This window comes from Paracoccidioides lutzii, assembly GCF_000150705.2.
Source record: "Paracoccidioides lutzii Pb01 unplaced genomic scaffold supercont2.18, whole genome shotgun sequence".
NCBI classification, from domain to species: Eukaryota; Fungi; Ascomycota; class Eurotiomycetes; order Onygenales; family Ajellomycetaceae; genus Paracoccidioides; species Paracoccidioides lutzii.
In genome coordinates this window covers 277,653-298,974 of record NW_015440964.1, presented here as the reverse complement: position 1 = coordinate 298,974, position 21,322 = coordinate 277,653, and the positions used below count along the sequence as shown (strand labels likewise).

At 47.1% G+C, this 21,322-nt stretch overlaps 6 protein-coding genes and 2 non-coding genes across 8 annotated transcripts; 3 read left to right on the top strand and 5 right to left on the bottom strand.

Annotated features, from left to right (window-relative positions):
• Window positions 1-1,053: 1,053 nt before the first annotated feature.
• PAAG_06386 (hypothetical protein) lies at window positions 1,054-3,027 on the top strand (the record flags this gene model as incomplete). The annotated part of the gene is made up of 1 exon (XM_002791601.1): window positions 1,054-3,027. The coding sequence occupies one exon, from the start codon at window positions 1,054-1,056 to the stop codon at window positions 3,025-3,027; it is 1,974 nt and encodes a 657-aa protein (XP_002791647.1).
• A 1,923-nt stretch (window positions 3,028-4,950) lies between these two features.
• On the bottom strand, window positions 4,951-5,063 carry PAAG_12213. The gene has a single exon. It is a non-coding gene; the product is annotated as a tRNA-Leu (tRNA).
• Window positions 5,064-5,535: 472 nt separating this feature from the next.
• Window positions 5,536-6,712, bottom strand: PAAG_06385 (hypothetical protein; the record flags this gene model as incomplete). The annotated part of the gene is made up of 5 exons (XM_015845876.1): window positions 5,536-5,732; window positions 5,829-5,969; window positions 6,039-6,261; window positions 6,373-6,557; window positions 6,640-6,712. The coding sequence occupies 5 exons, from the start codon at window positions 6,710-6,712 to the stop codon at window positions 5,536-5,538; spliced, it is 819 nt and encodes a 272-aa protein (XP_015700102.1).
• A 2,104-nt stretch (window positions 6,713-8,816) lies between these two features.
• On the bottom strand, window positions 8,817-10,416 carry PAAG_06384 (hypothetical protein; the record flags this gene model as incomplete). Its single annotated transcript, XM_002791599.2, has 3 exons — window positions 8,817-10,087; window positions 10,157-10,326; window positions 10,379-10,416. The coding sequence occupies 3 exons, from the start codon at window positions 10,414-10,416 to the stop codon at window positions 8,817-8,819; spliced, it is 1,479 nt and encodes a 492-aa protein (XP_002791645.1).
• A 1,554-nt stretch (window positions 10,417-11,970) lies between these two features.
• Window positions 11,971-12,483, top strand: PAAG_06383 (mitochondrial 37S ribosomal protein MRPS8; the record flags this gene model as incomplete). Its single annotated transcript, XM_002791598.2, has 1 exon — window positions 11,971-12,483. One exon carries the CDS (start codon window positions 11,971-11,973, stop codon window positions 12,481-12,483), a length of 513 nt encoding a protein of 170 aa, XP_002791644.1.
• A 612-nt stretch (window positions 12,484-13,095) lies between these two features.
• PAAG_12212 lies at window positions 13,096-13,186 on the bottom strand. The gene has a single exon. It is a non-coding gene; the product is annotated as a tRNA-Pro (tRNA).
• A 3,297-nt stretch (window positions 13,187-16,483) lies between these two features.
• PAAG_06381 (hypothetical protein) lies at window positions 16,484-16,842 on the bottom strand (the record flags this gene model as incomplete). Its single annotated transcript, XM_002791596.1, has 2 exons — window positions 16,484-16,621; window positions 16,648-16,842. 2 exons carry the CDS (start codon window positions 16,840-16,842, stop codon window positions 16,484-16,486), a joined length of 333 nt encoding a protein of 110 aa, XP_002791642.1.
• Window positions 16,843-18,864: 2,022 nt separating this feature from the next.
• On the top strand, window positions 18,865-21,174 carry PAAG_06380 (pyruvate kinase; the record flags this gene model as incomplete). Its single annotated transcript, XM_002791595.2, has 8 exons — window positions 18,865-19,006; window positions 19,202-19,246; window positions 19,337-19,383; window positions 19,453-19,533; window positions 19,619-19,740; window positions 19,818-20,651; window positions 20,744-20,825; window positions 20,923-21,174. 8 exons carry the CDS (start codon window positions 18,865-18,867, stop codon window positions 21,172-21,174), a joined length of 1,605 nt encoding a protein of 534 aa, XP_002791641.1.
• Between the last annotated feature and the right edge of the window lie 148 nt (window positions 21,175-21,322).

Sequence of the window (21,322 nt, the reverse complement as noted above, 5' to 3'; positions counted from 1 at the left end):
ACGGATGAGCAAGTGTAGATATTTATACCCTCAACACAGCCTTGAGCCTTGAAAATCCAACGAATAATATCGAAGTGAGGGTATTTCTTAATTCGGGTACGACTTTTGAAACTACCGCAAGTAGGAAACCTCCAGAAGAAGCCGTGACAATACAACTGAGGCTGGTTTTTGCCCCTTCATATTCATCCTTCTTTTCCCTTTTCAAGTTCTCATTTGTTACGACACAGCACTGTGAATGAGGACAGGCGTTGATTGGCTGCTATTTAATGTTTGCAGCAAGCCTGTGATCATGCGAGGGAGACACATTCCGTCCATCTCTTCTCGATTTCCGTCTTCTCGATTTCCGAAGCTGGAGGAGTATTCGTCTTGTGCTCCGAATGGAGAGTTGTAAATAATAACCAAAATGTTGTAACTGCCCTTGAAACCACATTCCTATGTGACCCAACAGCCAGCCCCTTACAATTAGTTCATACCGTTGTATGTTGTATCAAATAATATTTTAATTGCCCCCCTTGCAGCGCCGCGGGAGAAAAAGCAAGGAAGACATATAACAACCAGCGACGATCACAGATTATCTTATTTATGCCTAATATAACATGCCGTAGTTGTATTCTTAAATAAATACTCTGCAGCTGCCAGCAAGTGTGCCATTTATGTAATCTTATAAATCCATCTATCCTGTCCTTTCATATTTCACTGCCCTCACCGTGTTTTGTTTCTTCTCCTGTTTGCCCTCAATCACGTTACCCATTCCCCAACACGTGCAGCCTCCCCTTTCTCCCTCCTCTCCCCTTTTTCAACCTCAACCTCACAAGTTCGCCGGTTTCACAATTTCCCCCTCCGTCAGCTTGTTGTTATCTCGTCACCAAATCCTTCGACATATCGATTCACCTGGTTTCAATCTCTTCTCTACAACCGCTCCTCCATCTCCCATGCAAGCCTCCCCTCCCTCTGCATACATTCTCTGCTATAGCCCTGACTGGCCGCCAGCAATCTCATTCCTCGTCCCCCCCGCTGCCTGATCGATTGATTGATCTCTCCTGATCATCCACCATGTCGGACGGTCGGGCCCAGACTGGTGTCCGGAGCCTGCTGGCCCGATTTGAGAACAACAATAATAACAACTCATCAACCTCCCCCCCCTCGAGAGGCCGCTCACCAATCGACACCGACCTCTCCGGCTCCGTCCGCCCTCTCTCAAAGGTCAGAGCAAACTTCGTAGCCGTCGAACGCACTGGACGGCCTGGATCTGCTCCTATGTGGGGGTTGAGAAAAACTTCGGATGTGGATATCAACACTATCAATCACATCAATGACACCAATAATTCGTCTGGGAAACTCGAAAGAACCACGAAAGCCGGTGTCGATGAACTGGGCAGCCCAGTGGAGATGTCATCGGACGATAGTGCGGATAAGGGAATTATGGGCAATTCTTTGGCTTTCTCGGCTCCAGATAATAATAATATTAATAATAACAAAGTCAGCAATGAAGATGGGCTTATGGGCGGCGGGAGTATCAATCGACCTTGGGCTGCTAATCTACCCTCTAAATTTACAGATTCCCCTCCACCCAAAATACATACTACCTCAGGAGATATTTTGGTGACCACTACTTCTGCGACGGAAGGGAAACCGGAACCAGGCAAAAAGGCATCGAAGGGTGACTCACAAGTGGATAAGTCTCAAGAAAAGGATACGGCACTATTGGCTGCTTCTCGTTTGAATGGGAATCCCCGAGGCAAAGATTCACCCAAGAAGACCCGTGTTTCGACGAATCCATCAGCACGTCCTCCAAATATTGTCATTGAAAATGATGTCAATAAGGCAGCGGCCAAGAAGTCTTCACCAAAGGAGCTGAAATCGCCTTTCCCTCGATCACCAAGGACACCAACGACAACTACATCACACACTAACGCCAAACCTACACCTCGTAGCACATCAGCCAAAGGGTCAGACAACTTTCACGCAGCAGCGAAACAACCTAATCGAGCAGCGGCAGGGAAACCCACATCAAAACCCCAATCAACCGTTTCTGCTAGGGAAAAGGCAATGAAACCCTCTACCGAGAACCCTCCCAGTACCGCTAGATCCCGTACAAGATCTCCGACACGCCCCGTCCGTCTTCCAAATTCAGTGATCGCACCAACCGCATCTTCTGCAGCGAAACTAAACCCAGATGGCCGCCCAGCCAGCCAAGCGGGCACAAACACAACTCAACTCAACCGCAAATCATCCAATTTAAGAAGCGATCGAAATTCAATTTCCTCAAGAGCAACCGCGCCAAACGCACCTACAGTGCAGAAACAGCCCTCTCGAGCCTCCTCCTTGGTTCCCCAGCAGAATACATCCCACGACAGGCCCCGATCACGCGTAGGCAACCCCCCCAGCACCACCACCCGTCCGGCTGATGAGTCGTTCTTGGCTAGAATGATGCGTCCCACTGCAAGTTCTGCAAGCAAGATGCATGAGAAGATTGAAATCAAGAGTCCACCCCGGGGATCTGTACCGCCAAAACCACGGAGAAAGAGTGGAGATAGTGCAAGTAGCCATACGAGCATGACCGTGGCGTGTGGCCCGCCCTCTTCGAAGAAGAGAGTTGTCAAAGCTGCGCAGACACAGTCGAATGGACATGTAGAACCGCATAAGGACCCGGAGCCAGATGGCACTCAAGCTGAAGCTGTACCTGCCGCTGCGGTTGCGACTGAGACTGAGGTTGAGGTTGAGGTTGCGATTCAGAAGCCTAAGCCTAAACCTGCCGTAGCTAAGCCCGTGCCTGATACTGTGCCCGAAATCGCTGCTTCTAAAGCTGATCTTCCCGTATTGCCTGCTTCTGAGCCTGCTGCCCTAGAGCCACCGGTCAAGGTGGAAGTCGAGCCTGAACCAGGCTTTTCTGAACCCACTGTTGCTGGTCCTCTCATCCCTGAGCCCATCCCGTTCCCTTTGGCAGAGAAAGCAGAATCTCCCGCTGTCGAAGTGGATCCCGCAAACATCCCATTGCCCGAAGCCACCGAATCTGTTGATCTATGATCGCTTCTCTCTCCGCCTCCAGAACCAATACTATTTTGCGCAATTACGCGCTTTTAACTTTACGTACAGGTCATGACAACATAACGCCTCCCAGCGTCTCCGCTTCATTTCATTTCAGATCCATCTTTGTCACCAATGCCAAATTTAGCAATGCCTATTTCATCTATTTTTTTCACTTTTCAAACCTTCAAGCCATTGGCCTTGTGTGTTTCTTTATTTTGATGGTTCAGATATCACTCGTGCTAGCCTTGATTCGCACCCACGGATATCCTTTGGCCCAACCTAGCTAGCTGCGCCACTATTGAAGCGCGCAATACCGTGTGCCTTCAATTTTTTTTTTTTTTTATTCTTTTTTTTCTTATTCTTTTGCTTTTGGTGTTGTGTTTTTATTTTGGCCCCAAAACAAAGAACATTTCGTTTTACATATCATATATCTTCTCTTAACTTTGGACGAGTCCTGCCTTTTTCAGTTCTATTCCCCCCTAAAATCAACCAAATTAGCTTTGCTTATTTGTATGGCTTTTGTTTTTGTTTTATCTGTCAATTTTTGATCAATCTCCAGTTTTTTTTTCTCCTTAGATTTTACTTCTTGTTTCTTATCGTGTTGTTTGTCACATCAGCCTGGACTTTTTTATATCATTTTATTTTCCGTTTTTCTCCCTACTCTCATTTTCTTTATCCATCCATTCCGCTTACCCTTCACATTTCCACATTTCTATTTTCAATTGTTATTTTTACAATATTTTAATGGTTTTGATTTCAGTCAATTCTCATTTTCAAACGTTTTCTCATTAGCAGAAAGGATTACTTTCTAAAAACATCTTATTTTCATATTTTTAAAATTGTAGCTAGCTTAAGGCTTTTTAAAGACTGAACTGAATTGAATTCACTTGGTTTTATTTGATTATTGCTCTTTCTTGTTACTTTGTTTAATAAGAAGTAACTGAACCTTCAAGTTAAAAGCTCAGCTTGTTCCCTGGGTCGGATTGGTCACCTCTCATATAAGGTTGGGTGGGCCTCGGGTACAGTTCAGGGGTACAGAAGTTTAAGCCTCCATACCCTTGCCGCCGCAGACGCCCAGAACCCTACCCCCGTTCACATTCTCCTATTCCACATACAAGCCTTCCGCGACATCATCTACATTATCCTAGGTGCTATAAACCTTAGATAACATGTACGGTTTGCCATCACGGCCCCGTCCGTCCTTGTCATTCTCTCCCTCTGGAATAGTCCAAACTTGAGCACCACCCCTCATGCAAATCCCACGTCTGCAGCGGCCACCCCATGTGCGCGCTCTCAGGATGACTATCAATCAAGAGCATGTCAACCAACCCGGAGCTTTACGTATCAATACATGAAGCAACACAACTACGTAGAGCCGACGCTAAAACGAACAAGACCAGTATTCCTGATACAGAGCCTACGTGGTTACTCGCAAGCCCGTCCTGGCAATGGAAGTTGTGATATCTCCATTTAGGAAGATGCAAGTCTATATCTGCCAAGCTTCTCTCGACTCGGTAGTTCATTTCATATTGACTGAATAGCACATGACATCGCCATGGCTCCTGGTTATGCAGAGAAGGGGGCTGGTTGAGCGATCCAGTATTCGGCCTGAAACCTCCAGGGTATTATATAGGCACTCCGGGCAACACCAAGCACCCTACGGAGTGTTTTCTCTACAAACTTAGTCTTGAGGCTTTCCTAGGCGGGGAGGAAGTAAATCTTGACTCAGCTATAAATGATCACCTATGTATGTCCATGTGGCAAAAACCAAGGAGGATGGAGGGGACCACCAAAAGGAATAATTCAGGGAAAGTTAGTAAACAGCAAAGTCTCTTTAAAAAGTGACAGCGATGGACAAACACACAAGAACAAAGGTTGGGGGGGAAGGAAAATTAGAAAAAAGAGTTAGATAGTAATTGGTGAGAAGAGTGGGACTCGAACCCACGCAGGTTGCCCTACTACGAATCCCGGCTTAATCAGACGATGTTTGCCAAGACCTGAACGTAGCGCCATAACCACTCGGCCATCTTCCCGATTCTCGTTTGGGTGTTACTGGACCCCAATCCAATTTTTAGGCAAACTGGCAAATTTCTGCTGGAAGCACACTGCCACTCCGATGCTTAGGGGTTGAGTTAGACACAGCACTTCCTGTCAAAATAGAGTAAATAAAAACAAACAAGTGCACCAGATATTAATAGAAGGTAAAATGGACTGAATGTGCAATTGCTGAGGTTGAAAACGTATGTCCTGCTTCTGCTATTGTATTGTTTACAAGCAATATTTACGTCCAGAAGCAGAGAACGGGAAGAGTCTCAAGGCTGTACACTCTACTCGACACCAGCCAAGTACTATGGGAATCAAACAATTCTCAGTGCACATGAAGGGTTACATTAAGTAGCGTAAAATGGTTTGATTAATCCGCATATATACATCTGAGAAACCAAATTCAATCTAGAGCTATCGTAGCTCAATCGGAAGAAACCGATATGCATATGTCCCAGATCATCATCCCTGTTTACCGGTATACTTCAACGCATACAGGCCTCTCTCAAAACTATTCAGAACGACAGTCCCACTCTTGAAATAGGGTGGATACACACTCCACGAGCCTACAAACTCAACTTCACCACCAAGCGCATCGTCCTCCGGGTGGCAATCGAAGAAGCCCACCCCCCTAAATTTTTTACCGGTTGGGTCCCGGGCTACGGAACACATCCACAATGCGCAGGCCAGGCCCATAGTTAGATTGGTACGACAGTCCTTTTAAGGACATATTGGTTGTGTTCAATAGACTTAACCGGCGATTGATAGAAGCCAGTGAAGCGTGGCGCAGCGAGGTTTTTGACGTCGACCATGGTGAGTGTGTCTTCGTTGAAGTTGAAGCAGATTTCGCAGTTCCTGTATTGCTTGTGGGGATCCTTTGTATATTACGCATTGGGCTACACAGAGGATTATGTTAGACGTAGATAATTGAGAATGCAGCTAAGGAGGGAGATGGAGATGCGTACCGCCATGAACGTATCCGTCTTCGTTGACGGATCCAGGAGATGTAGGCTTGTCAGGGTTGGAAACGTTGATCATAAACAAGCCACCCGCACAAGAGGTTTTGCGTCCTGTTCCAACGGCATAGACCTTGTTGGTCTCTTCGTGGGCAACAATGTTGTGAGAGCTGCCAAAGCCCTCGAACCACGCGGTGAGATCCTTTTTGATATCGAAAGTGACTGGCTCACCCTTGATCCCCACCAGTTATATATTTCATTACAAGTCAGCAAATTTTCAACCAAAGAAGAAATAGTCCTCTAGCTCATACCTTGTGCTGATCAAAGATTTGCAACCCGTGACCTGGAGCTTCGGATCCAATGTAAACGTAACCATCATGACCTTCATGTCGTCCCAGAGGCTTTGCTCTGTTTGGGTTGGCAAACGGCCAAGATATTTGAGCTCTCCGTTCTTCAAGATCTCAGCGAAGGCGGTACCGTCTGTTTGTCCGACTGCAACAAACTCACGGCCGCCAGGGGCATTCCGACCTATATAATCGTTATGTAAGAGGACAAGTCCAATTAAAGAGGTTATCGAAAAGAAAACGCTAAAGTGACGTAGCCAACGTACCCCAGACATCATTTCCCTCCCTGGAAGTACTTTCCATGTCCTCATGGCTCAGGAAAGAGAGCATATCGACCATGCCGGGGTTAGGGTTAGGGTTAGGGTTAGGGTTAGTTTAATGGCAATGAACATCGCCTCACCACCCCGCCATCGATCATCGACGCAGCGCTTCAGGCTTTTGTTAGACTTATATCTTTGGCGATTAAAAGCTCCTTGTCTGTGTAGTTTATTCTGAGCAGCAACCTTCATGGTGAAATAGTTATACTGGTTACCCTTTGAGGACTGAGATAGGAAGGTCAACAAATTCTTGAGTAGAGGGAACAATATTAAGAGAACAGAATGTCTCAACACACCTTGTCTGAGTGAGAGCTTCATTTGCAACATCATAGGATGGGAACAACATTAGCAATAACTGAGACTCACTCATCTCTTCGGCACCTCGAGGGACCCTTTTTCTAAAGCCGGGACGACAGCTTATCACGCTTTCATGAGAATCAAACGGAAGCTGCTCTGCATATGTCAAACCAATATCTGATGCAGGCTAGCGAAAATATGGCATCTTAGTTAAACTAGATGCCTGAGAGATGGGTGGTTTTCTTTGCTTCCTGGCTTTTATTTCCAATGTGATCTGGTTGAATGACAACCAGCCAATCTTGCTTCGTAGATATTAGCGAAGATGAATGCATTTCTTGTCCAGGATACCGCGCTCGAAAGCGTAGACATTTTTTCGCATTGAATCGATAGAAAGGAGTGCACGGGTCTATTCTTCATCCAGGTTTGCGGGAGGTGTCCGAAGAGTGAATAACGATCTGCAAATTACTTATTATGAATGAATCAGGGATTGAAACCGCCAGGATATAGCAGTGTAAGATGACCGATGGAGAATTTGCGGGGACGGTTCTTCGTGGTAAGGAACAACGTTCATGGGAGATACTGGGTAGGAGCAAAGTGGGGGTTTCTCCGCATGCTGCAAACTGTAAAGAAGATGATGCCATATCGTTCAATCTGTTAGGCAGAAAGTAATGTCAGGGTTATTAAATCAACCCCGCTCATGGCTCGTATGAGGCAATACATATCTGTCAAGGATTGTGGACATAATGTTTGGCAATACACTGGCGGACTACCAAGTTCGTCAATACACCTGCCTGGGTAGGACGAAGTAACCAGGAGAGTCTGGATAACTATTTGGACACCTGGGCAATGTTGAACAAAGGTGAATGGGAGATATATGCCACTGATAGAGACAAGAGGAGATTTTGAACAGTAACACAAGCTTATAAGATACGTAGGACGGGGAGTACAACCAGGACGATATAACTCAAAGGTAGATGGCATCAGGGTAACGTTTACTGCATGTGGAGAAGAGCTTGGCTCCTAGAGGTTCTTTAGAATATCACGGGATGGCAAATACCTCGGTACCGCACCTGGAGAAACGAACAGAGTGACAGTTGGCATTGCTATCCATTCACTTTCGCGTCTGCTATCCGACAGTCCGGGACACAACTAGATATAGAGAGTTATTGGCGGAGAGGGCGGGGCATATGTTGCCAACCTAGCCAGGCGGCGGACGGAAAAATTCTCGGAAAATGGCGGGGTCTTGGTACCCGACTCCTGGAGGAGAGTTGCCCCCATCCTGGACCAGTCCATGGTAATGAGAGCCTGATGCGCTGCAAGGGACTCTGTGGCACAATTCTGGCATTGAACTTCGCAAGTCCCTGCCAGGACTTTTAGCCAGTGGAATACTGCTGGGTTAGGATTTGTCTGGATGAAATAGCTGATCACATGAAACCATCTTAATCGGATTCGAATAATGTGAATGCAACAAGGAAATGCGGCTTATTGTTCTAGAAAGGGTATTGAACAATGGCAATGGGATGATATTTGTAAGTGCTCAAATATGCCCCCCAAAAAAATACCCACCCTAGAGAAACAATATTGGGCATGAAGGGGATGGGAGGTGTGTATATTTCATTCAGATTCATATAAGCCAGAACTGATGTGAGAAGCAAGTATACCAAAAAATAAATAAATAAATAAAATAAAGATCTCACATAAATTACCAAGCATGCAAAAACACAATGGTGGATGGCTCCCCATCAAGTCACCACAAAGTCCGTACCGGCTATATCAGAAAAGAAGATATCCAAAATATACACCTCCTACCTCTCCCCCTGTAAATTCGCTTAAAACTTCTCCAGTTTCTTCAAAAGCTTGCCTACCCCCCTGCCAATTCCAGACTGTCTCTGAGGCTGTTTGGAATAAGGCGCCGCGGCTTCAGACTCCGTTGGCCGATACACCTGGTGATGGATGTCGTATACAGTTCCACCAGGTGGAAGTTGCTGTTGCTGTTGCTGTGACTGGCCATACGAGTAGTGTGAGTATCTGCCTATTGGAGGCTGGGGAGGCGAAGGAGCTTGGCCTGCATAACCGGCCTGGTAATGCTGAGTTTGAGAATAGTGGGGCGATGCGGGAGATGGTCCACCGAAATTGTGCTGTCTCCATAAATGAGCATTTGGATCTGCTGGTGATTGTTGTGGTTGTGAGTATGGTACAGCGCCTGGAGTGACTGGTGGCGGTGGTGCGTGGGTAGCGACGGGAGGGGGAACGTAGGACATACTCGCGGGCTGATTATGTCTAGAAGCGTGAGACGAGGTCGATGGCGTGTGAGTCAGACCGGCAGTTGAGGGTTGTGATCCGTACTGTCCACCATATCCCGGAATTTGGCCTGGTGGGTGAGGAGAAAACCCAGGAGACATAGGGGGAGGGGCAGGAGGGAATGATTGGCCATGATCCGAAATGACAGCGGCAGCAAGTCCCGTTCCGGACGCAGTGTCCCGGGGCGGCGGTGTTTTCTCGCGTAACTTAATGGGCTCTGGAGCCGCAGGGGCAGCGGGATTATACGCCAGTGGAGCATAATTTACCTGTAGTTCCTCTGGTTTGGAGGCAGGTGGCGCGGGGGTTTCTAGGGGGCTGACAGGTTCTGATGAGACCGCTGATTGGATGGGTCCAGGTGCGAAACCTGGGAGCCGTTGCTGCGGAGCTGGTTGTTGTAGCTGGGGAGGCTCAGATCGGGAGTTTCTAGTCTGGCCATTGTGGTAAGCAGGATCAGTTATCGCTACATTCTCCAGTTGTCGCACCACAGGGCTCACGGCAGGCTCCTGCCCCGGGGCTTCGGAAGCGGGGAAAGTATCGAGTGGTGGAGGAGACCGGGCTTTTCGGACAGCTTCGGAAAATAGAGTAGCATCATTTGAAGTCCAAAAGTAGAGATCCAGGGTGTGTAGTCGGAGAACTGCTCTGCTTCCATCGCGAGAGTCAACGTGGGCCAATAGCCATTCATCCCGGTCAGCGCTTGAAGGCGGAGGCGACCCGTATATGGTCTGTCGAGGATCATCCACAGTCAAAGTGTAAAGCGTGGGAAATTTATCCGAGTTGTACAAATGAGCATCACCCAAAGCTAAAAGGCGCAGCGCGCTCATTAGCAACGGGGAAATGTGAGCCCCGAGAGACCTTCAGATTGACATACATCCACAAAAGGCATCCTGCTCTGGCATTCCAGGATAATTTGCGATTTCAATCCTTGCTGTTTTACGCTGAACGGCATCATGGTAGATGTAGAGGTAAGAGCCCTTGTCGAAGCGATGGTGCGCAGGCCGCGGTGAAGGAGCGGAGAAGTAGTAGTGAACGTCAACAAAGCTAGTAGAGTCAGTAACAGAAATGCAATGGCCGAAGATAGGTATCGGCTTACACGGTGACTAGACATTCTTCGCCAGGAAGTGGAGGCATTGAATGCGACAGGGACGTATGCTGTTAAGAAAGATCGCAAGACAAGGGATAGGATAACACCACGAGAGCGACGCTCTGATCGCTACACAAGAACAAGAAACAGAACAGGTGGATGTGGCGGGGATACGAAAATCAGACAGCAATAATGAAGAACAAAGATATATCGAGAGTTGAGATGGAAGAGAGGGCTTGGAGGAATGAACGAAGAAGACGGCTAAGCGCCGTCCTGTCTGTCAGCCCATCCCATTATTGTGCAGCTGATCCCCGCGCTTAAGCAGGGTGAGGTTGAGAATTGCCTGATTGGGCCATTTGGGCTGATTAAATAACCAAGGGTTCACAGGTATTTTGACGGCGCAAATTTATTTAACGGAATTGTCTGTAAGGAGTAACTATAGGAATCTATCTTGGTATCAGTTGAGTCCGTCATCATTAACTACCGCCGACAGTGGTGGTGCATGCTGATGTTGGTGGGAATCGGACCAATTCCCACATCTGGACGGACGTGGTTAAGAGGCGCAACATAGTGGAAATATGTTGAATGGCACGGATACACGGCGTATATTACCTGGGAAATAGCCAGCTAACGAATTTGGTGCCGGCTGGCACCATCAAATATCACTGGAGGTGACGATAGAAACACCCCGCGCGAGTTGCACCCTTGGGGCCGGTAATAATCAACAACCCCCGACAACTCATTTTCTTACCTCTTCCAGTCTTGAAATCTGGCCAACACTGAAGTCTGTGTGTCTTCATACAAACAACGTGTTCTCCCAGTGCCAATTTATTATAGTGTTATCTCCCTCCTTGTCTCTCATGTATACTTTCTGCATTCTCAATAGCGACGAAAGGAACAATCACAGAGTTGAGTTGTCCGCCAGCAGAACATCCTCTTCTTGACACAGCAAGATGTGAAGACAGGGCAGAAGAAGCTTCAAGTTGAGACGTTCTCTGCACCAGATGTTAGATCACTCCAGTCAGCGTTTGTTAAGAATTATAACTAATTGTTGTTTTATTCTATAGTATTTCATCTCTGCCTCTTCACCTGTTAAGCAAGAACTGAGTCTGTAAACTGATTAACCACTCAACTGATTTCAACCATTTACAATTTATCTACACTAGATTAGTCAACTACCTTTCTCAGAGGATATAACAGCAGACAGATTGACTAAACACCTACGCACAGTGACATCTGAGTGGTTTTCTTTATATCCGGAAGTGTAGGAGAGGTTTGATTTCCTGCTATGATGTAGCATGTTTTCGGGTTGATTCCGGGCAATGGATAATAATTAGCTGCCTTCGAGATTTATCGTGTTTGGTGGGCCACCCTTGCACGTGATCAGGCGTAAATAGAATAAGCTCGCTCCCTTGTGAAGTCCCATACAAGAGTTCAACCATCCGACTAGAGGGACAAAACCAACGACGAGCCCAACGTCCGTCCCAAACAGCCCCCAAACACTAAGGCTACAAAACACAATCCGAGGAGTCAGCCTCTGCTCTCCCTTTCCTTGCCGAAAACCTCCACAGGGCAATAATAATACAAAACCTATATCCACAATGTCCCTCAGCAACCTCGCACAGGTCTGCTCCTCCATCACCAATGCCTCCAAAGCCCGCCTCGCCATAATCTCCATCTCAAACACAAAACTACACCGAAACCTCTCCATTGCCCTCCGAAATACCGGATTCATCTCCACCGTCGTGCTAGGCGGCTGCCAGCCCCCCCCACAACACATCCTCCTCAAGATCCCAGCCGCCAACGACGAGGTCGAGCCCGTCGAGCCCGTCACGACGGCAAACATAGCGTCGCGACGGCTCTGGTTGGGACTGAAGTACTGGCAGAATGAGCCGGTGATTACCAAGATGTCGCTGGTGAGCAAGCCGAAGAGGAGGCTGACGCTTACTGTGCCCAAGTTAAGACATATTGTGCTAGGGGAAAAGAGGGGGACTGTTGAGGGGCTGAGGTCACCGGGGGAGTGTTTGTTCTTGTTGACTAACCGTGGGATACTGGAAGCGAGGGAATGCGTGGAGAAAATGACTGGGGGCTTGGCATTGTGTAGAGTTATTTGAGACTGATAATAGAGAGAGGTGTTGTGAGTTCTCGATTCTTTTTATTGTTACATATGAAATGATTATTTTTTTTTTTTTTTTTGTGTGTGTGTGTGTGTGTGTGTCAGGTTTACTACAAGTCACAGCAGAGCAAAATAACAACTGACTAACTTAGCACTGCGCTTGCTTGTATGTGTATGTATATTATTGATCGATGTTTTCATACCCTTCCGTTGGAGGACCAAGACCATTTTTATAGAATTAGTCCCTATATATCTGTCCTCGATGCGATGTACTTCACCTCCCTTACCCAAAAACACCCTCTGCTCCTATTTCTTGATACAATCGATCCCGCTACGTTCGTGCATCTCCTGCCCTTGACCTAATTGTCATATCTGGCGCCAGAAAATGCAATGAGCTGAGAATCAACTATATACTACCCTGCCTTGATTTACTCTGCCGAGCCCTTAAGGGAATGGTTCACATGCACAAACCGGGCCTAATCCAAACCCAACTACCAAAAATGATACACACACACTTTGCTTGTTTGAATGTGAGGGCAGGTGCTGCAAAGAAACAACTCATATATTGCAACCCAAAAAATCTTACATTTACAAAAAGGAAACTTTCGCAGGGTCTTGCCGCGACTCGAACGCGGGGCCTCTCGCAATCTTTGCGTCAGGGTGAACCCTAAGCGAGAATCATACCACTAGACCACAAGACCTCATATTGACCTTCAAATCGCTGGACCTGCACAATTTGAGTCTGCAGAACAGGATCTGTATCGCCCCTGAGGGCTATGACCAACCCGACTAATAAGATAAGATCTATGAGAGGTATTTAATGGGGGCCCCATATTTTATTGTCTTGTTGAAAGAGAAGTTGTTATCTCTATTCTTGAATTGTATTTTTTCTCGTGAAAGAGTGGGAAAGGTGATAATGATATATACATGCATACCAGTCCCTATCTAAATGATTCAGATCACACAACAGAACGGTTCTTGCACGGCAGCTTATTCTTGAACAGTAATTATATTTCACTAGCTGACTGACTGATCTGAATCCATTGAAGCTGTTGATTGAAGATGTATGATGAAGAAGGATAAGTGAGAGAGGATATATATATGACAATAAGAAAAACATACACAAAGAAATAAGGCCAAGATGAAAAGGGACAGCCTATGAATGATGAAGGCAAACATGAATAAAGAAGAGAAGAAAACACCGGAAACGAAAGGAAACATTGCATATGCATAGGAGACAAAAGGTGGGTTTCGAGAGCCCGGGTGCATAACTCGATGATTTGGGCACCGGCAACGCTGCTTGCCGCAGGAGTGGGGGTGTAAAGGGCCGCTCGACGGAGATATATATGCAAGAAGCGAAGGGAGCGAGGAGTTGTGCTTGACCTTTATCATGTGCTGCTCTCCCTGCCTTCCTTCCGTCTTATCCCAGGTCTCTTCGTGCATAGAACGATCATTGCGAACAACAACACTTGAACATGGATATTCTCGCCAAGCGAACGCTGGACACCACCCCACCCTACCCTCCTATGCATCGTTTACGACATGGAAAAACAACAAACTCCAAAATTCCAAAATCCACATTCCCAAAAGAGAAAGAAAAGAAAGAAAAGAAAAATAACAGAAACGTAATGACTTCTTAACGCCTCCTCTCAAAGTATCCACTGGACCCTAACACCGCCACGCTCTGATCCATCACCCACTCGCCAATACCCAGGTAGCTCTCCACCCACTTGTTCACCTGCGGGTTATCCGATATCTTTTGTGAATTGAGGCTGGGGCTGAGATAAAGGGGTTCATCCGACCAACCCACTTCACCCGACGACACGACATGCCCCCCTCATGCACGACATGTGCCAAGGGTCTGGAGGGCGGAAATGTTGCGGTACACGGGAACAGTAATGGGAGCCTGACTCCTTTTGCGATGATCACTATAGTCTGTTGGGGGGTTGGAGGGGTGCGCATTGTGATTGGAAAATTTTGTTGGGTGTAGGAGAAGGAGGGATGGTCGTCGAGGAAGGTTCGTGTAGTTTCGCGGGATGGGAAGCTAGAGCAGGGGCAGTTCCGTCGCTGTGTACCGCAACAAATTCCGGGCCGTCGTGTGGGGGAGTGGGGGGGAGAGGTGAGTAGCTGTTAGCCTGGTGTTCCTTCTTGTATGGACATGTCCTCTGTGCATATATATATAATACTCTGGTATGGCGGAGGGGGATATTGAAATATTTACGTTAATCCTGTTGACCGCTTAATGCCAGCTAGAAACGCGGAGACTGTTTGGGGTTGTAACTGAGGTTAGTTTTGCTGGAAGATGGACTGGTTGGAGTAGTTAGTGAAGAGGGAAGGGGTGAACGAACGTAGAACAGCATCGAAGGCGTAGTGGGTTATGCGTCCGAGCTATAAGAAAGGGGTTTGTTAGTAAAAGCGAGATTGAGATAGGGGAGGAAAAGGAAGGGCGAAAAGCGAGACATACCACCATGGCTGAAGATGCGTGGTGAATTTGGTATGGGGTAACAATGGATGGGGGAGGAGAAGGGCTTGTTTGTTTGGTACGGCGGATCGGATGGGGGATTGCCGGGGGTGCCAAAGGAAATGAAGAGCGATGGCAGGAAGGGTATCGGAACAGCTGGGGGAAGAGCTGCGCAGAGAGAGGAGCGTGGAGTAGGTATATGGTATTATTTTGATATACAGAGGAATGAAACAGATATGCAAGATATACAAGATACGTATAGCTGTTCGTAGTATTCGTAAGTAGTAGTAGTAGTAGTAGTAGTAGTAGTAGTAGTAGTAGTAGTAGTAGTAGTTGTTGTTGTTGTTGTTGTTGTTGCCGCTGGTCGCTGTGGTAAGTGGGCAGCAGTTGGTCAGCGATCTCGGTTGCCTGGATGAGGCAACATGTGATTTGCTCTCGAGGCATATTAGGTAAGGTATTAGCTCAACTCTAGTTACTTCTGTTGGAGGATTTCCCGGCTACCCGAGGTCACGTGCACCTATATATATTTGTTACTTGTAGCTAGCTCGCTTAGAGTCCCCAATGCAACAAAGTGATATCGGTCCTCTAATGTTAGGAGCCTTGCAATAGGGACTCCGGGGCGAAGCTAGCGCGGTATAGTGCAATATAGAGGTCTTATTGGTTCTAATCTAATCCTTGAGGAGGAGAGGAATGAGGTTAGGCCACTGAGTGGCGATATTATATACAGAACGTGGGTCATGTGCGCGTCATAACCCTAACCCTAGGCCTTAGCTCCTTTCATCTAAGAACTTCAAATTTAGTTTAGGCCACTGTCAATTTCCGTACGAAGAGTACGCTAATCCCAAAACATACTAGAAGCTGGGGTTTCGGAGGTGGGTAAATGTAGATCCGGATATTGATGTCATGTCGGATCTGGCCAATCAGGAGCGAGCAGTCCAGATCTGGAGTGATGAGTCAGCATTCTGGATCGTGGAAGGAACAACGATGACGTGCAGTTAGAACTGCCTGGCATAAAGGCCCAATTGCCCACCAATTGCCCAGTATTCGTCTATTATACTGGACAAAGGACGGCTGAAATCTACACTTATATGGAGGCACGTGATTATGCTGGCCGCAGTTATTATTTCCACCAACACAACTCTGCTCAAATCCTTCAAATCCGCAATAGTAAAACATGATTACAACAATCAGACACTAAATTCCTGAATAGAAAAAGGCGTCCGCACAAAGCATAAACTGAAAGATTCAAAACAGAACACACAAATATATCTGGTTATTCTTGTATTTCCCGTACACCCACACCGGGCCGCAAAATCAGACTGCCTCCACTAATCCAATCTTTCTCAACGAAATCAACGGAATGCAGGCTTCTCTTCGTGAATCCGTTTTGATTGTGGTGTGTCAGGTGTAATGATCTCATAAGAGATCTCGCCTCAGCCATCCCATTGATTGGCAACCCCCAAGTAGGGAGGTCCTTTCTCAGCATATAGCGTACGGCTATTACCCGCAACATCCATGAAGAATCTCATCGCTGGCTTCACTGCTCTGGCTCATCGGTGCAAACGGTAGTTGTGTCCATTCGAACGTCATTCAACGGGATTTTCGCCCCTTCAGAAGGTATATCAACCTTCCCTACAGCCGCAGCTATGGCCGTAGCGGGGGACCGTAACTCCGTCTGCCATTTAGAGTGTGACAAGTGACTTTTTGAGACTTAATCTCGATGATCTCTTTGCGAGGTGTGGCGTGAGCTCCCGAATCGGAGTCTAGGACCCTGGTATCTTCGCCAGTTTGGCCACTACAATAAGCCTTCTCCGCCGTGCAGAATATCTGCTTGATGATGTTATGAACTGGGGGTGAACCAGTCCCACCCTTATCCTTGTCTTTATTCTTACCCATTGAGGCAGGACGTTTTCCCGGAAATTTCAAGCAACATTCAGACTGTATGTGGCCAACCTTCTGGCAGTAGTATTCTGGTTGCGTTCCTGACACTCATTTCAAGTGTTTATTCTTTCTCACGGAGTCTCGGTATTATATTTGGGGGGGTGGGGGCATCTTCATATCTGTTTGTGGGAGGTTCATCGGCAGCTGGCAGTCGTACAAAGGATATCACACCATGGGCCCATGAAATCGGATTCGAGATCTTGGGCTTTCTCATTCTCCTCAATTTGATACATACGGTTCCTTATTAAAGAAGGGCCATTCCTTGCTAACTCCTGTAAGAAGTCGGTTAAAGAGCATGAAATCCTGCATTTGATAATAGAGAATCTTGAGGCATTATAAAATAAGATTTAGCCTGTGGGGTGATTGCAGACCACATATAGCCGTAAAGCCAGATATTTCTTTCTGACCAAAACCGTCGCATATCCACACTGGCGTTCTCATCGTGGGACTTTCGTTTTTCCCCCCAGTATACCATCGGTTTCAGATTGCTTCGCTGCGAGGAGGATTTCTTCTCCCCACATTTGGGTAATTTGCAGTGCCAATCAGGGAGATGGGCTTCTTGATGCGTTTCACTTGATGCATGAATTCACCAAGAATCTGTGACGGTCGCAGGCACCCTTCCTTCTTGATGAAGGTATTCTGCCAGATCCGCACTGACTTCTTCAGTAGAGGGCTCTCCGCTACTAACTAGCTCTCATTCGTTCGACTTCGTGCTGAAGGCGCGCGATCTCCAGCTTCACTCACTGGGCCATCATGGCCAGAGCCGGGTGACACGTATTCCTCGATAAATCAGGTATTCTACCTGATCTGAGATTGACCATGGATTCAAAGTATCCACAAGAGCGTCTAGGCACGTTTAAACAATTAAGTGGAGACGTTGTTAGCACGTCATCCGCAGGCTTCTACCAATCAAAGGGCGTCATAACTTGATGGAATGACACTGGTTGTTATGTATATGAACTAGTCTAGCCGAAAGCTATTAACCGTGTAGTTTTATAGATATAGATATATATATATATATATTTATGTGGAGACACGTGAACATCCCGTTACATAATCACACAATCTGTGTCTTATTTTGCGCTGTTGTTGCGGCGAGGGAATTAATGAATATTCTGATAATTTTTTTTGGAGGATTCAAGAGGAAAAGTCTGCTCCATACTCCAATTGTTGTAGTAGTAGAGAAGTGTAGCATGTCTAAGAGTGCAACAGAAGAGCCTTGTTAACTCCAACCACTCACTAACATGTTAGTTAATGGAGACTTTAATGATGAGCTTATTTCTGGGTCGCGTCCTGGATGCTAAGCTTACCTTGTTTTTTTTTTATTATTAATTCTTATATCCAACCTCTTAACTACGCGGGCTCCTCTGTTCTAGTATTATTCATCAATTCAATATAACAAGTTATAAGGTATCTTCTGCGGAGAGTTCTTCTTTCTTCTACTCCTTGCACATGAACAAAGCAATTATTATTAACTATTGCCTGCCCTCTCATGTGAGATCACAGCCTAAGTAACAAATTGCCACCCCCCAACAAGCAACACTTTTCTCCCACCAGCCAACCAGAGAAAGTGAAAGGAACAACATTTATCGAAGAAGACAGGGAGGACAAAGGACCATCCAGTAATCTTTTACCTGCCCTCTCCTAGCGCGACTGTCTGCCTCCTTGGTTCCGTCTGGTTGGATTACTTGCCGTTTGCTGACCTGCAGTCCCCAACGCACCTCCAGCCCTGTTGAGAACCCACTGGGCCGCATACAGCTTCAACCATCATCCTATTGCAACTGGCAAGGCTCCAAACAGGCATTGGCAAAAGTAGCCCAAAATAGCTGCAGCGAGAGACCCCATCTTTCTCTCTGCCCTATTTTTTGCCTGCTGAGTATCAATCGACCGGAAAAAAGAACTCTATTCCTGCAGTCTGCTCTTCCTCCCGCAACCGTGGCCTCCCTACAACGTCAACAGCAACAGCCCGCCACCGACATGGCGAACTCTCTCGATCACCTCACCAGCGGGAGTAAGCTGGAGTGGATGTCCAAACTCCAATGCGACTATAAGCCCCTCAGAGGGGAGAATATCGCGAACTATGCCAACTACCGCCGTACCGCAATCATCGGGACCATTGGTGCGTTGAAGAAGCCTTTTTTTTTTCCCCCCCCACCTCAACCTTCACCCGCACTTCGTGGCTGCAACCCTGAAGATGTAACCTTTCCTCTCGCATTTTTATGTTTTGGCACCCCCGCAATCTCCATTGTGGCATGGAGATCTTAAGAAGACGATGAAGCTAACGATTGGAATTATGTTTCTTCCTGCTCATTAGGTCCGAAAACTAATTCCATTGAGAAGATCAATATCCTGCGCAAAGGTCTGATTGCTACCGCAGCTCCCGGTTTCCAAGTTGTGAACAGGGGTGTTTGGGTGTGGGGCTAACCTTGATATGTTCACATCCCTCTAGCTGGTGTCAATGTTGTTCGCATGAACTTTTCCCATGGCGATTACGAGGTAATTCCCCCCCGTGAAACATTTCAAACAGGCTCAGAAAACTAACTGGTGGTGTTGCTTTGCGTCTAGTATCATCAATCTGTCATTGATAATGCCAGAAAGGCTGAGCAAATTGAAGCAGGGCGCCCGCTCGCTATTGCTTTGGATACCGTAAGCCAAGCCACTCATCTACACGATATTATCTACTTCTATGAGAGATGTGCAAGAACTGACCTTTGGCCCCTCAACTGTGCAGAAAGGACCAGAAATTCGAACCGGCAAAACAGTAGGTGGTGAGGATATTAAAATATTTGAAGGAGCGGAGTTGATTATTACGACTCACGATGACTATGCGGAGAAATGCGATGATAAATATCTGTTGAGTACCCCGGTTAAATTCTGGTATCCCTACAGCGTTAAAAAAAAGAAAAAGAAAAAACTAATCCACCAATTAGCTACGTCGACTACAAGAACATCACGAAGGTGATTCAGAAGGGTAAACTAATATACGTGGATGACGGCATTCTCTCATTCCAAGTCCTCGAGATCATAGACAATCATTCTCTCCGCGCCAAGTGTCTCAACAATGGCTTCATCTCCTCCAAAAAGGGCGTCAACCTCCCCGGAACCGACATCGATCTCCCCGCCCTCTCCGAGAAGGACAAAGCCGACCTCCGTTTCGGCGTAAAGAATAAAGTCGACATGGTCTTCGCCTCCTTCATCCGCCGCGCCTCAGACATCAAGGACATCCGCGCTGTCCTAGGCGAAGAAGGCAAGGAAATCCAAATCATCGCCAAGATCGAGAACCAACAAGGCGTCAACAACTTTGATGAGATCCTTGAAGAAACTGACGGCGTCATGGTCGCACGTGGAGACCTAGGTATCGAAATCCCTGCGGCAAAGGTCTTCATCGCCCAGAAGATGATGATTGCCAAGTGCAACATTAAGGGCAAGCCTGTCATCTGCGCGACACAGATGCTTGAGTCGATGACATATAACCCGCGTCCCACGCGTGCGGAGGTGTCAGATGTCGCCAATGCGGTTCTGGACGGGGCGGACTGTGTTATGCTGTCTGGCGAAACTGCCAAGGGCGATTATCCCAAGGAAGCTGTCATGATGATGCATGAGACATGTCTGATTGCCGAAGTTGCTATTCCATATGTCAATGTCTTTGATGAGTTGCGGAATCTCGCGACTCGACCCCTGGATACCGTCGAGTCCATTGCCATGGCTGCTGTCTCTGCGAGTCTGGAGCTGAATGCCGGAGCCATTTTGGTGTTGACGACGAGGTAAGTTGTTCCATATCATCTTTCACTGCAATTAAGGGAGGGGGAGGAAATGATCAAGTTTAACTCACGCATACATCCAATTCATTATATAGCGGCCACTCCGCCCGTCTCCTCTCCAAATACCGTCCCGTCTGCCCCATCATAATGATCACTCGCAACGACATTGCTGCCCGTGTAAGTTTATTTCCTCCTTTCCCTCCCCACTCTTGCTCACCCCAACCCAACCCAACCCAACCAAACCAATCAACTAATCTAATTCCCACCAAATCAGTACTCCCACCTCTACCGCGGCGTCTACCCCTTCATCTTCCCCGCAAAGAAGCCCGACTTCACCCGCGAGAACTGGCAAGAGGACGTCGACAACCGTCTCAAGTTCGGTATCGCCAAGGCCATTGAGCACCATGTTCTTTCCCGCGGTGACTCTGTCGTCTGTGTCCAGGGCTGGAGGGGCGGGATGGGTCATACAAATACCATCCGTGTGGTTCCTGCGGATCCGGAGAATTTGGGGCTTGCGCAGGGGTAAGCGAAGGTGGATTGGAAGAATGTTAGATTTAGGTTTAGATGTAGGTTTTTGTTTATAAGTTAGTTGGGGTAGGGATGTGAAGTACGAAGAACCAAAGGAATTGCTGTTTTTTGACATTATTTCTCTTAGCAGGAAAGGGATTTGTCGA